Genomic DNA, 15,161 nt, shown 5'->3' with positions numbered 1-15,161 from the left:
AATAATATACTCTATATTTATTTATATTTTAAGCCATATTTTTCAGAGCACGCGTTTCTTTCCCCACATTTACCTTTTTTTTTTTCTTCTCAAATTATGGCGAAGAAAATCAGTTTAGGGTTGAAACAAAAGGACATGATTCGAGTTTTATTATTCCCGAACATATTAGCAACGTTGCATATGCTGACCATCGTCCTAAAATCTTCATCTAGAACCGCTCGAGAAGGAACTTACTTAACGGGTTTAGGTTTCGAGTGTTCTGGATGCAACACGCTCACTCTATTATTTTTCTCTTTCTATTTACTCTGTTCTTCGTTCTTGTCCCTGTCTGGAAAATCTTAAGTCATCCATTCGAACGAACTCGCGGAGTTACGTGATTAACTGGTTTCAATTTAATCGGTACCGTAGCTAATGATATCTTTTTTTCATCCAGCTCTATTTATTTATCCCTGTGCGTAGTATCATTCAGAGCATCGAAGGTACATATGTACATATTTCAAACCAAATGGAGACTCCATACGGAACAATGTGACTGAATGACTTTGATTACGAGAACGAGAAAAACTTAACAAGATTTCTTTTCATTCACACTGTTTCTACGACCTCTTCTTCGTTCTAAGTTGTTTTCCTTCGTCCGTAATTGGAATTTCATTGGAATTCATAGATCTAAGTACGTTTTCACAAGTCTTCTCTCCTTAGCTAAAATGTCTTGTATAGAATTTTTCACCTTTCAAGATACGTTGAAATATTTTAAGCTCCTCGTGGTTTAAAATAAAGTTATACGAGACGAATGAAGATGGAACAAAGAGAATATTAAAACTTCAGTTTCCTTCAATTTTGCAATAGATGGAACGTTTTTACTAAAGAGGACAAAAGTAAGCTACCTAATTATAAAGGAAGCCAGTAATTCCAAAAAAGTGTGAAACGAATTTCTTGTAAGTATTCTGCTTTTGTAGTTGTTCCGTAGTTGTTCATATAAGAACTTGCTCTAGCCACCACAATATGATATTCGTAAAATATTTCTGAGGCTGAACGATTTTGATGACTCCGTTAATAATACAGTAAATATATCGTGATCTGTCGTGGCGGTCAGATCGAACGATATCGTGCTCGATCCCGTAATTCTCTCTACAAACAAGTGGAAAAGTCTGGAGGACGTCACTGATTCTATTCGCGAATCGTTCCATGGTATATACACGTCCGATCGTTTCAAGATCTGGACAAGTTCCAGCCGTCCTCACGAAATCGAACGTCAAGCGTCGAGCTCTGTTTCCGCGATCTGGCAAACACAGAATACACTCTGCTTCCGTTGGTCGATTCCACACGCGTATTTACCGTGATTCGTATGCACACGTAGGAACATGTATGCATATCTAAGGGGAAAGGCTAAAGTTGTCGAGGCATGGCCGGACAAAGCTATAACCACGGCACAAAGTGGCTTCGATTTCGGGAGTTCCGGGGTATATAGTAAGCGCTGTGCACTCTCCTCGAGGCAACGGCATGACGCACATCAAAGATGCGAGCGTGCCGGGTGACTGTACTCTGGGTTCATCGTTCTCGGTTATGTAATGTTCGACCGTATGGTGCAAGCGCCTCGATGCTACTCGTGGCGCTAGAGTTGTTGGACGAGAGAAGCACGATATACAGACACGAGCCGCTCCGAATCCTCCTCGCTCCAATACAGTAGCCGGCAGCTTGTACGAATGATGCACCAACACACGTGCATGTGTGTACACTCGCGTGCGCGTTCTCATATACATAAATACACGTATATGTATATATAGTATATGCCTACATACATAGATGTGTAAGTACATATACGCATATATTCATGTATACTTACATGCATATATACATAGGTACATTCGTGCACATATACATACATGCATACATATGTACATACACATCCTACATATAGTATATTTACCCATACTTACATCCATGCATTACATATATGTGTATATTCGTGCATATATACATTGATACATATATATACAAACACATTCACATACAATGTACACATGTATGCATGCATATACATACGTACGTATACATACATAATATACAAAGCATGTGAACACCGTTCCTCTTTTCTCTCTTGCTTCGGTAGCCTCGCTGGTTCTCTTCTTCTTCCTGCTCTAGCACACCCTCCTTCTTCTGTCTCGCTTTAGCGCCCTCGCAGTACACGATATAGACGCTGCATTACCGAGCTGAGAACGAAAATAGAGGGCAACGGGAGCCACTGCAGCAGCCGCATTTCTACTTTTTCCCTCCGTTCCATCGCGTCTACTTTCCCGGTTCCGACTTCGTTTCCATGCGTTATCCAACTTTTTCAATCGTTTTCGCCCGCAAGAGGCGAACGAAGGCTGTAGGCTGGATGATTTTGATTGGTATCGCGTGGTAGATCGTTCGTTCGTGTGCGAAGGAAAAGCAAGCGTGTGGTGATCAATGACGTTTAAGCCCGAGACGGGAATTTGTCACGCGCATTCCATGTTCGATGGCGCGTTCGAAAGCGCGACCCATAAGCCGCGATTGATTTAGGGGTTGCTTCGCACAGAGATCGGGATGTATTCTTGGTCAAAATCCAGGTTAGAAGGCGTATAAATAGACATGACTGGAAATTGTTCCGTGAAATATTGGAACGCAAATTTTCGCCGCCTCGTTCATTCCCAACATCCCTTCATTCGTTTTCGTTGCCTTTCCGATGTTGTTACGAACAATAATTCCACGATTTCAGCAGTGGGCTGTAAGACGAATATAAGAGGTCGAAGACTATTTTCGTTTTGCAGCATTTTAAGGAAAGTATCTGGTTAGCACGTGAATTATATTCAAGAAGCTACATTCTCTCGATGATTGTGCTCATGCAGCTCCATCGATCGAGCTAGAATCGATTATGTGTCAGCACTAATTTTCTTCGACAAACGATCCTCTTTAGACTGCCGAAGAAAAATTCTTCGTGTCTCCGTGGGACATCCTATCCCGCCCTCTTTGCAGGATACAGCGTGAAACGTGTTCAGAATAAAGTACTCACAGTGTTCTGTTCCATACACCATCTCACAATCGATGGGACGACATCTTGAATCAGTTCGATGACTAAATTGTGGAAACTGTTCACAACTGTTTTCCGCTGTTGAAAGTTGTCACAAGTTGGTGGGACTATAGCGGCAGTTATATGATGTGAATTGTAACGCGTGAACGATGGATGGTTAAAAGGATTGTGAAAATTCAGCGAAATACCACCGTAATATGTGTTCATATATAAGGGTTGTTGGTAGATTTTAAATGAAACACCCTAGTGTGAAACGTAAATGGAGGGAAGTCTCTCAACATTCGGTGGGCCAAATTGGGGGGCGGACAGTACGAGTCCTCAACCGCCAGAAACGACGAGAACCAGGGTATCAGTGCAAACTCCCAGTCCAGAAAATAACCTTTTGGACGATCCAGTTAGACTCCAAGTTAATTCTATACGAGGTACTCTAAACTATGACAAATTTGAATACTTCGAACTCTGTCCTATCTTCAAATATAGAAGTATATTAATACAATTTAATTGATACATTGAATTTACATTCTAAATAGAATCGGAAAATGATATTACATATTTCGTAGAACATTATACAAAATATTCTTCTCGATTAAAGCAGCTTCTATTTTTTTTAAAACAGCCAGAAACATCTCGTAAAAATAATTTTATTATCTTATATCTGAGAACATACAACTATGACACATGGATATTCCTTTCGCCTTATCGCAATTGTTTATGTGATAGAGGAAACAGGATTTTAACACGAAACTTTAGTCACGCTTTCCTCGTCGACACGAGACAAAGATATCTTTTAGAGACGATTTTTAAGATTTGATGGGAGTGCATCCGGGATAAGGAGTTGCGATTTGTAGAAACACTTGTACATGAAAGGCGTCTTTCTGCCTGACATCGTATTCGCGGTGCAAAGTGGCTGCGTTTCTGTCTAGCTTTGATTTCCTAACAGAAACGCCGGCTACGTTTATCCTCCGCTTTATCGCGACACATTAAAGTGATAGGAAATCTCTAGTGTGACTCCCTGGTAGATAGCTTACGATATATTTGAACGATTTGCCGCGGTTGCATCGCTACAGAATCCGCCGTGTAGTATTGTCTCCCAATCGAAAGGTTATCCATAAATATACTATGCGAGAACGACCGATGGTGTGATGAACTTCGACGAGCCAGGAATAAAGTGGCAACATATAAAACGTCAGACGTTTCAGTCCTTCCTCTTTGATACACGTTATCAAGAAATGATGAAAGAGTAAATAAATGTCTTGAACTGAATATTGGACGGTATTCTGGATTTAAGTAGTAAACAATTAACAATGAATTGCATGCAAAAATAGGAATTGCGAAAGGAGAAATCAAACTAGGTTGAGTAATAAATTCATTCATGTTTTCTTAAATGAGCACACAAGTGAAATAAAATCTGTATAAATAACATATGACTAAGTATTCTACAATCAATAATCATCAATTATTTGAATCTTACAATTATAGTTTATAAATATAGATTTAAATTTCATATTGGAGCGACTTAGAAATCAATTGGAGCATTGATATACATAGCAATTTAAGATTAAGATACGCAAACTTTCTTTACCCAAAAAACAAAATTTTGCGAAAATAATCTCAAATCGATATCAATTAATCTACCAGATGAAGAAACTTAATGTAACCGGGCTTTATATGTAACATGCAACAACTGAATCTTTAATTAGTTATTCTTTTATTATTGTATCAGTCTTCGATTGACACGTAGTATTACAGACAATTTAACGTTTTCCTTTGTTTATTGCTTCCAGCCCAGATCGAAATAATCCCGTGCAAGGTTTGTGGCGACAAGAGCAGCGGCGTTCATTATGGCGTGATCACCTGCGAGGGCTGCAAAGGCTTCTTCAGGCGGTCTCAGTCGTCGGTCGTCAACTATCAATGTCCGCGGAACAAGAATTGCGTGGTCGACCGTGTAAACAGAAACCGGTGCCAGTACTGTCGGTTGCAAAAGTGCCTACGCCTCGGCATGTCTAGAGATGGTGAGTGCATATCGTTGGTTGGAGCCTCCGTTTTCTCGGAGAACCTCAAGGTTGTCACAGCCTGGCGTTAGTTTACGTTAGCATCTCTAACGAACAACGTAACGACTGCTACTTAGAAAACGATGTCACTCTCTTGGAAATTTATCCGTGGATATATTTCCATCGATTAATGTAAACGCTTATAGTAAAGCTAACAGAAACTGGTATCGTTTCTTGCTTGCTAATAATTAGGGGCCATAAGGGAAGACAATGATAAACCAAGCTTTATGTTCTCAGTAGAGAAACAACTTTTTTCAAATTTAATATTCTTTCAATCAATTCTTGCCTCTTTATTTGAGTTTCGAATTTTATACGTATTTTTCCTGTCCTCGTGAATATTGCAAAAATATTGATTGTCCCAACACTAGGTATGCTGTTGTTTTTTTTTTTTTTTATATAAAAGTTTATTATACTTTTGGATTTAACAGATTATTCAACTATGCAATATTTGAGTTTATTTATTTATGTTATATTCCTTTTAGATATCAATATAAAATTCAGTAAACCAACAGAAATAACATTATCATATTTTTCCCGCTCTTGATTTATATTCGGTTTCTAATGCATTTTAGATAGTTATGATGAATTGTTCGATTTTTATTATCTACGGCTAGGGAAGGAAAGAAAGGAATTGGTAAACAAATGAACTATATGATAATGCTTATGTATAAGTGTCGCGTTAGAAGTTCCAGCAACGATCCAACAAATCACGAGCGTCGATATGGAAATGGAATTTCTTTGTTTCGAGCGCTATCATCGAGTTTAATTACGCGACACGTGAACGTGTACGTTCTACGATATACACTCATATGTGCATTCTGCTATACCGAATATAACAGAATGGTCAATTACAAAATGAAATTTATATCACGATTATACGATTCAATATATTATCTTTTTTTATCCCTTTCGATGTCGTCATTCATATTTATGAAAGCAGCTAACGTGCGGTGTGTATTTGTTCGGCTTTTATAATACTACATTGCATCGATTTATACTCTGAATACGCGTACACGTCCTATGAAAGTGATCGACTTTTGCATATAAACGCTTATACACAATGTCGAAAAAAAAGAAACTTAAAAGTTGTCAAATTAAAAAACAACTTTGTGTTTCAATAACGTAAATTGCCGCGTATTATTCCCAAAACGATGTTCTCTATGGAACGTTATAGCGAAATTTTCGACAAAAGCCAATTCACGGGATACGAATGTCACAATGGACGGATCGATGCAAATGTATGTGTTTGAAAACGTTCTCGAGTGGAAACGTTTTGTCAGTTTTATTCGTTTCGATCGATTCGAAATTTTGCGAATTTACGTTGAAGCGCATTACCATGGCGACGTCACTCGTAAACATTCAACAGAGAGAGAGGGAGAGAGAGAGAGAGAGAGAGAGAGAGAGAGAGAACTCGTCAAATCAGATACACGGGGATAGCAGCGGCCACGCGTGCCTCTCGGGGTGTACGACCCTTTATCGGAGGCTGTCCAGCCCCCTCTCGACCCGAGCCTCCGCCACGTCTCAACACCCCCGCACGATTCTCTCTTTCTCGCTCTTTCGCTCTCCTCTCAGTGCAGCTAGGCCTCTTACCACGTTGCTCCACCTTATCGGACCCTGAGTACTTACTTACACGAGATGTCTTGGACACATTTAACGACATTCACGCGCAAGCGTTCAGGTCTGTGCCCCGGCGATGTGGTGGCAGGTAGCTTTTTAGATTTCCATGTGGTTGAATGTCGGTTTTATCGGGGAAATCTTATAAATTTGACAAAGATTGGAAGAATGCAATTGTAATGATAGGATAGATAAAATTTTTTGTGGAAAATAAATTAATTGTAGGTATTTCTCCGATTTGTGGAATCTGTCTTTTTATCATGAAGCATTAACTTAAAATTTTCTTTCAATTAGACGTTCCTTTGAATTAGATATTCTTTTGAGATAAAGAAAATATTTCGTTATGTTCTGTATGTACAGTGTTGAGGAAGAAAAGTTTAAAATTGCCACACTATGGATATTAATAATCTTTTACCATATTGATGACAGTCATCATTTCGAAGTATTTTATATTTATTCACTGCTCGTGTCAAATGTAATTTCGCTTCGTACCTCCTATCTTTTAATCTTTCTTTCGTCCATCACTGTAGGTACATAATTGTCAAAGCGTGGAAAATAGTTAAACTTTATTCCAATTTGTTACTCGATATATTTTAAAATTTTGTATAAATCTCTATAATGAAGGATAATTTGTACCAGAAGATACAAATTCATAACAATAATATCTCCCCGTTCAACTTGTAATTCTTGTATTTTTAGTAACTTGAAATGCAATTTCATGTTTTCGTGCAAATCTGACAAGCTGTACGATATTTGATGAATTGGTCATCATATAAAGAATTGAAAGAATTGAATCCTAATCGCTTTAAAAAAATTGTCATCATAACGACATAAACGTATAATTATTGTTAAAAGAAGGATCATCTTTTTTTGAATCTCCACGCTATGTCGAAGCACGTCTACGTGTGTTGAAGTGTTTCATAGAGGTTGTTTCGACAGTTCGTTTTTGCGAGTGCTCATAAAGTTTTTTAATGAATACTCTCCGAGTTTCCAGGTTTCTGCCGTTAGATAAAAACCACGTTCGATAAAGTAGCAGCCGAAAAGCAGGACATTGCGGTCGCGTCTGAATGGAATCGCAGCTGTTTTTGATATGAAAGAACGGACTTTGCTGCCGATCTAATTGTTCATCTTATATTTTCACGATTTAAAATTAACATATTTCGCTGCAGTCCTTAAAATAAATAAAAAAAAATTGTTGTTAAAAATTCTCTATATTAAAAACGATGAAAAAAGAATTATATGGCAATAGTTCGAAATTTAAATAAGATTAAATTCTGAGGTAGAAAGAAGGAGGTTGAAAATATTACCCTAATCATGCAAGTTAGTTCTTCGATAATAATCGATCGTCTCCTCACCAGTCATCGTTTGCAAATGCTTGATAAAGATCCAATCGGTCTTCATCTCTTCTGTACGCTATGCTGCTCTTTCAAAGAACATCCTCCCTTAGTCGACAGATTAAAATAGCATTTATCGAGCAGCCGATTCAAAATATCTACATTTTTTGTTAATCAACCGTTCACCTTCGCCGACGAGATTCATAAGTATACTTGAATATTTTAGAATAAGATCCTGTTATCGTGAACTTTGACTTCTTGAAAAATTTACGCTCTTAATTTCTTATGGCTAATAAAGTAGATAGCTGAAAGAAATGGAATTTCAAGAAATTTTGGATCCTCTAGCTTTAGATTTCATAGCATTTTTTAATGAATTTTCTTAAAATCTATTTTAGAAGTATTTGTGGAATTATAGTAAAGTGAAAGAGGATAGGAGGAAGAATAAGGAAAAAGAGGTAGAAGGTGTATTTATAGTAAACTCATCTATCACATTCTCTAGCAGGTCTTAGACCGTAGAAGAAATAGGGTCTGTAGGTCCTAGTGGAATTTAGGTTAAAGGCAGCATTTCTATAGAAAGGACCATTAAATGAAGATTTTTAAGAATTCTATAGAAATACCATTGCAGATATATTCAAACTCTTTCGATCGCTAATATATTAATTACATTTCCAAGAATTCTACAACCCTTTTCCCAATCCCAAATTCTTCATCCTCAAACCCAGCATTCCCAACACATCAACTTTCCAGGCTGCCTACCCTGTCCCCCTCTTCCAACAGGCTGTCAAAACCGAAACGTCGAATACCTCACGACCGAACGCTCCGCCGTGAGGTCATTGACGTCCCATTCGTTGAATCCTCACCGCGAGGTGTGTTGGTCGCACGTCGCGCACCCCTGGACACACTGGAATCCCTTAAATGGCTTGATACGCTATCCGAAAGAGAAACATCTCGAGCAACGAGAGCAAATCCTCCCCGATGTACATAGATTCGGCATGATAATCGCGTTGCTTCTCACAAGCCGGCGTCCGGGAGTATTTGCGTCGGTTGATAAGGAGCCAGTCTTCTTGTCCTCGTCTCGTTGCAGTATGCGCTCTCATATACGCTCAGAGGAAAGTGCATCGTGTGCTACCGGTGATGCGCGCGCGCGCGCGAGCGCATACTCTTCCTGTTGTCATCTTTCTCTCCCTCCCTTTCTGCCAGTGTTGTCACGCTCTTTCCCTCTGTCGTTGCCTCCTCGTTGCTTCATCAGAATCCCCAGTCTGCTTTCTCGGTCGCTCGTTTGCCGCGTTCGGTCGATCACCCTCCGCTTCTGCCTCTCCGTCGTCCGGCTAGAGCTTCTCTCTCTCGTTTTCCTCCGCGGGCGATCCCGATAGCGGTTTCAGCTGGCAGCTGACGTCTCGCGACTCGTGTCTCTCTTTCTCTTTCCCCTTTTTCACGCGTCTCGTTCACCAACGGGTCGTATTTCTCTCTCGCGCGTAACCAACAACCCCGTCCCCGAGAGCGGGACGGTACCAAACTGATGTGTGTGTGCACGCGCGCGTTTGAATATGTGCGTCAAGTCATGCGTATGCGGTCGCACAACCGCCCGCTCGAGATTCGTCGTGAGTGCATTGAAATGCGTTTTAGAGAGGACGCTTCTTCTCTTTCTAACGCTGGAGTCCGGTTTTTCGGGTGTCAATACGGGGAATCGGGGGGAGGATCTGTTTGATGCATTGAAATCTGATTTGAGTTTGTGTCTTTTTTCAGTTAAATTGTATTACCGATATGGTTGTCTGTTTTTTATGTGTTTTGCTAGAGCAAGTTTGAGTATGTAGTTATCGTAGAGTAGGAAAAAGAAACGTCAATAGTATCAATAGAATAGTTGAATACGTGTATGCTTGTTGAATGTACAATGCCGTGGTTCGGATGATGGCTAGGTATAGGTAATATTAGTAGCTACAGGCTGTTTTTGGACGACGATTATGTTAGCGTATCTATAGACCGATCCATGGATTATGATTAGAGCTGGTATTAGAAACGAAAGGACTAATGTAATATACAGAATTTGATAATGTAGGAAAAATTAATTTTCGTTATTACTGGGGTCATTGATTTATAAGGGAGGTTGATGAGATTTTATTGTTGAAAGTTAAGAAATTTATGTAATATTAATTATATCAATCTATTCAGCCGAGAAAGTTTATGTACTACTAATCGAAAAAGTTACTTGCTAGAGATCTATCTATCTGATTCTTTTTTAAGAATTCAAATAAAGTTGGTTCATAAGATTTTGGAGTCAAATCACTCATAGGATACTTACAATTGGACCTATTTTTAACACTTTGAAATCCCTGCATGAGAGTAACGAAAGCACTCAGTTGAGTAGATGAGGATCGTTAAAACGAACCACACTGTACTTTTAAAATGTCGTATATCAGGTCAATTATAGCTCTCGATCCCTTAAAAATTTTATGAAAGTTATCTTATACAAAATTTTATGCAAATTTATGCAACGATCTTTGCTGAATGAACAAAGAACCAGAATCATCAAATTAAATTTAGTTTTGAATAAACATAATTGGCGATTTTATAATGTTTATCTATGATCTTACTTGTCTTATTTCATACAAATCGAAGCTAAGATCACATGGACAAAAATTTGTTCGGAAGGAAGATTAATTTTAACAACGAAAATAATTTTACAAGCAATCCCTTTGAAATAATTAATCTTATAAATTAAACTCCGAATAAACATAATTAGTATCAAACGTTCTTTCCGACTTTACTCGTCCTATTTCATTCGAATCAAAAACTAAATCATACAGTCTGGTAGAGATCAATTTTACCAACGAAAGTAACTTCATCGCAAGTAACTTCCTCTAATCAATTATACCAATCTTATTAATTTATGTCAAAATAAACAAGATTCAAAACTGCGTTACTAATCGTATTTCTCGGCTCTCCTCGTTTCGTTTCATGCGAATCGAAGCCCTAAATCACACGGATTCAAATTTCGCCGGAAGGAAGATCAATTTTCGAAGCAATCAGAAGCCGCGGCAACAATAGCTCGTTTGAAAAGAGGCGCGTCTCGTCTGAACTCGCGAATGAACTTGAGAAACTGGAGAACACGGAAGAAAAAGGAAGACGAACGATTCAGGTTCTAGCGGTTGTTGAACGCTTCACGTGACGTAGCGTATCGCGCGCGCTCTTCTGTCATAGTGTTCGTGGTGCAGTGACGTCACTGGGATGGGTGGGTGCATCTGAGCCGGCGATAACGACGAAGAAGTCCGAGAGATGCAAAGAACTTCCGCGTTCTTCGAATCAGAACGTTTCTTTGTAGCGTTGTTCAGCGACCACTTTATAAACAGGATTATATACATGTATATATGTGCTTCGTCGATCTTTGATCTTTATTAAAGTCGTTTCTTCCGAAGTTTGATCGAATCGAGACTAGTCAATTAACCCGTGTACAATGATCAAGTCACACCACGAGATACATATGTATACAGCGATCGAAATACATACAATACTTAAGAGGAAGAGCATCGATCCAAAATTGGTAATTTTCGTTAATGTAATATATGTTTAGCTTTGGTATGACGTCGTTGAAGAGGAATTACTGATTACAGGTTCGTAATGAGGGAAAGAAGTTATAGCTTGGAATTACGATCGGTGGAATAGTGATAGAAGCGTGTTTCTTGTTTAAATACAAGATAAGCTTTGTAGTTATCAAGGGACTGTTGATATTTTTCAAGTATTTATGAATTTAATAATAAGTCATAATGTTTGAGACTTTTTTATTTATTTATTTTTCTTTATAACATCCTACTTGAATATTACTTATGTATCTATATTTTTACAATTTTAAGTACTACACAATCTACCTAAAATATGACGATTAAGTGCTTTCTAAATTCCAGATTTATTTAAAAATTATTGGAAATCTTAATTTGCTCTCGTATACAAAACTTTAATCGTAGAGCATTGAAATTTAAGTTTAACCAGTTTTCTAAACTAAGGATATCATCACTTGTATCATTTCTTCTCTGCGCCTCTTGATTTTTGGTAGTTAATTGAGGGCATCGACTATTTAAATAAGAATAAAACACTAAAAATTTAAGTGATTATCTTGCTAACTAGTTGTTATATGAGTTTGATAGAGCACAAGTTTAAATTTAGATTTTGTGGTAAACGTCGAAAGGTACTGCAACGAAGTGATATGATTCATGTTGCAGCCGTTAAATTCGGACGCATGTCGAAGAAGCAAAGGGAGAAGGTCGAGGACGAAGTTAGGTTCCACAAGGCACAAATGAGAGCGGCCTCTGAGACAGCGCCCGATAGCAGTGTGTTTGAACATCAGACCCCAAGCAGTTCGGATCAGCATCACCCTTTCAATGGCGGGTAAGTTGCCTAAAGTAATTTCACGTCAGATGTAAATGATCGTGAAATACCATTAATGATTGTAAGAAATAAATGTAAATTCATCTTGCCATTTTATTGATTGAGTCTTATAATGTATCTACATATTATATAGTATATATTGAAAGCTTCAGAAGATTAATGAAAATACTAGTGCTCTGATTATTCTGAACAACCTAACGAAATTAATAATAGCAGTGTTATAGGTGTACAAGAACTGTAATATAGTCTACAAGGAAATTAATTACAATTTTATGGATATTATACTCATGTTTCTCTGAAAACATCACATTTCACGTACATTGTTGATTCAAGCTTCATTTGATACGTTAGTCATACTAAGATAATATTGAACTTCTAATACAACATTGCGCCAGATAACAAAGACTCGATCTCATGTTAATTAAACTGTGAGATATTTAGATGACAAAAAGAAAATGCAAAGCGTAAAACGAAAAATATGATACGATTGATCTATTTATGTGACTAATAATAAGTGACATCAGACATAACATAACTAAACTAATCAGACGTAACTTCATCAGCTTCACAGCTTCTAATAATTCTGTAGTCTCAAAGAAGTTCTGTTTAGCATTGTTGGTGCAAATTTTTCTTTATTGTCATGTCAGAAAAAAAAAGCCGATAAGATAAGTAAATTCAAAACATCAGCTGCGTTTCCAAATCAGATATATCGATCTGTGTATTCAATTAAACAAAAGATACATACCGCTAATTGAACAATTATCTTTCAACAATTAGCGTGATACATAGATATGCGCGATGATAGATTCCATAAACATACAATAACACAATTACATCGCAAAACATACACACGATTACCTAATACCAGGACTCCTTTTTATGCAATCCAAGTACATTAGTCAATACCAATCAGGCTTAATTTTATACGCGTATCACGAACACAACATAATCGTAATTTAATCGTCAAATATATAGACTTATTCAAAAGTATAAGAACATTTATTGATTTTAAGGATAGAACTATTATTTCGCATTCTACACATGATATCTAGTGAATTATTTATTACATATACACTCTAATGTTAACAAAGACAAAATACATAAGACTTGTTAATAGTTCCATAATTTATCGAAATATACATTGCAACTGAACAAGCGTCCTCGTATCTTTCAACGAGGTTATACAGAGGTTATGCTTATTATACTAATAATATTCTAGGCTCAAATAAATAGTATATATTAAGATTTTTTCATCATGCACGCATATCTGTCTCATTTCTCTCTTTCTTAAAGATATAAAACAGAAATAATACATTACATTTACTCTCCTTAAAAATCATGAAATAAATTGAAAGTAAAAGTGAAAATAAAAATGTATAGTATCGGAATTTTATTCCGCATAAAGGTATGCAACGAAACGACACTTCAGCATATCAATCTCGAAGCTTTCGATCAGAGAGGAAGTGCACGTTCTCATCCTCGTTTCGATTTACTGTCGCAGGTACACGTATGGCGGTAGTGAATACGCTTCTCCCGGCCCCGGCACGGGTGGGTCGGGTTATTACAATCATCAAGCGATGACGAACTACGAGCTTAGCGCTGACTACGTCGACAGCACGACGACCTACGATCCACGACCGACGCAGACGCAGGTCGCGGACACTGTCGCCCCTGATACGCCCTCCGCTGTCACCGCGACTGGGGTACTTCCCAGCGTGGTCACCACCGGTGAGTACTCTCTTCTAAAATCCTTTCCATTTAGTCCATCTTTTTTCGAAAAAAAAAAGAAAACAAACGCTGGGGTTGCTTCTAATCTGTCTCGTTTTCATTATCTCTCGATAAATATTGAAAAAAGCTTGGTTTAACGTAATGAAGATTTATTTAATAGTGTACTTTTTGAAAGGGTGAAATTGTAAGTTTATGTAAATCCAAGTTTAACATTATGTAAGAAATTGAGATATCTAGTGTTATATCTTGTTTAAAATTACTGAGAGATTTGAAATGCTTATATTGGATCGCCCGGAAAGTTCGTTCCGATTTTTAAGGAATTTGATCGACCTGAAAGATCATATTGAAAACTTTTTCGCCAAAAAATCTGACAGCTTCTGAAAAGATGAAACATTCAAGGTGCGTAAAAAATGTAGAAGGGTTGTAGAAAAAAATGGTACCTGTATAATATAATAAATGTATATCGAGTCGAAATGTAAATCGGAACGAACTTTCTGGGCGACCCAATATTTCTCGAAATAAAGATCATCCTGTGATTAATGATGAAATAGTGGATATTTATGCAAATTCATATTTTTATAAAGATAATTAAAAAAGGAATATACTTTACTTTGGAGATTTTGTATTTTTTACATATTATTCGCAAAAAAGTTTGCACTCTGTTGGTAATTGGTCAGAAACAAAGTTACAACACTCGATGTTTGAATTTCTTATATTATCGTTGGTCGAAGTCCTGCTTTCTGCTTGCTTTCAATCTATCCGTTTCAATAGAAGTTCCCCTCTGCTTTGGTTACTTTTTTGAACGTACAGCGAAACGAAACGCCGTTTATTGTTTACGATTCGATACAATTTTATTTTCAAACCTGTTCAAAAAGCTAGTCAAATTTATTCAGAATAACAAGATTTTTCAACTAGTCTAGTTTATTGAATATAAAAACTTGATAGTTAATATTTAAATATGAATAACGCCTTCTTCCATTCCTCAAATTCACGAGAAACGACCCA

The 15,161-nt window shown here is 37.4% G+C and overlaps 1 protein-coding gene across 18 annotated transcripts in view; it reads left to right on the top strand.

Moving 5' to 3' along the window:
* LOC139988064 (probable nuclear hormone receptor HR3) overlaps positions 1-15,161 on the top strand; it is a 136,331-nt gene that overhangs the window by 107,761 nt on the left and 13,409 nt on the right. For 12 of the 18 annotated variants that reach the window (XR_011800019.1, XR_011800020.1, XR_011800018.1 and 9 more), the window contains exons 2-4: positions 4,834-5,061; positions 12,263-12,428; positions 13,930-14,156. Coding sequence is in view for 15 of the 18 variants with exons in the window: in XM_072005018.1 (XP_071861119.1) it covers positions 4,834-5,061; positions 12,263-12,428; positions 13,930-14,156 (621 nt within the window). In the remaining 3 variants the exon portion in view is untranslated. Of the gene's footprint in view, positions 1-33; positions 3,472-4,833; positions 5,062-12,262; positions 12,429-13,929; positions 14,157-15,161 lie in introns of those variants that run through there. The other 6 variants (XM_072005012.1, XM_072005013.1, XM_072005015.1 and 3 more) reach the window with 3 other exon arrangements.

This window comes from Bombus fervidus, chromosome 6, assembly GCF_041682495.2.
Source record: "Bombus fervidus isolate BK054 chromosome 6, iyBomFerv1, whole genome shotgun sequence".
NCBI classification, from domain to species: Eukaryota; Metazoa; Arthropoda; class Insecta; order Hymenoptera; family Apidae; genus Bombus; species Bombus fervidus.
Note: the sequence above shows the minus strand (reverse complement) of the source record. Positions and strands in the feature narration are given on the sequence as shown.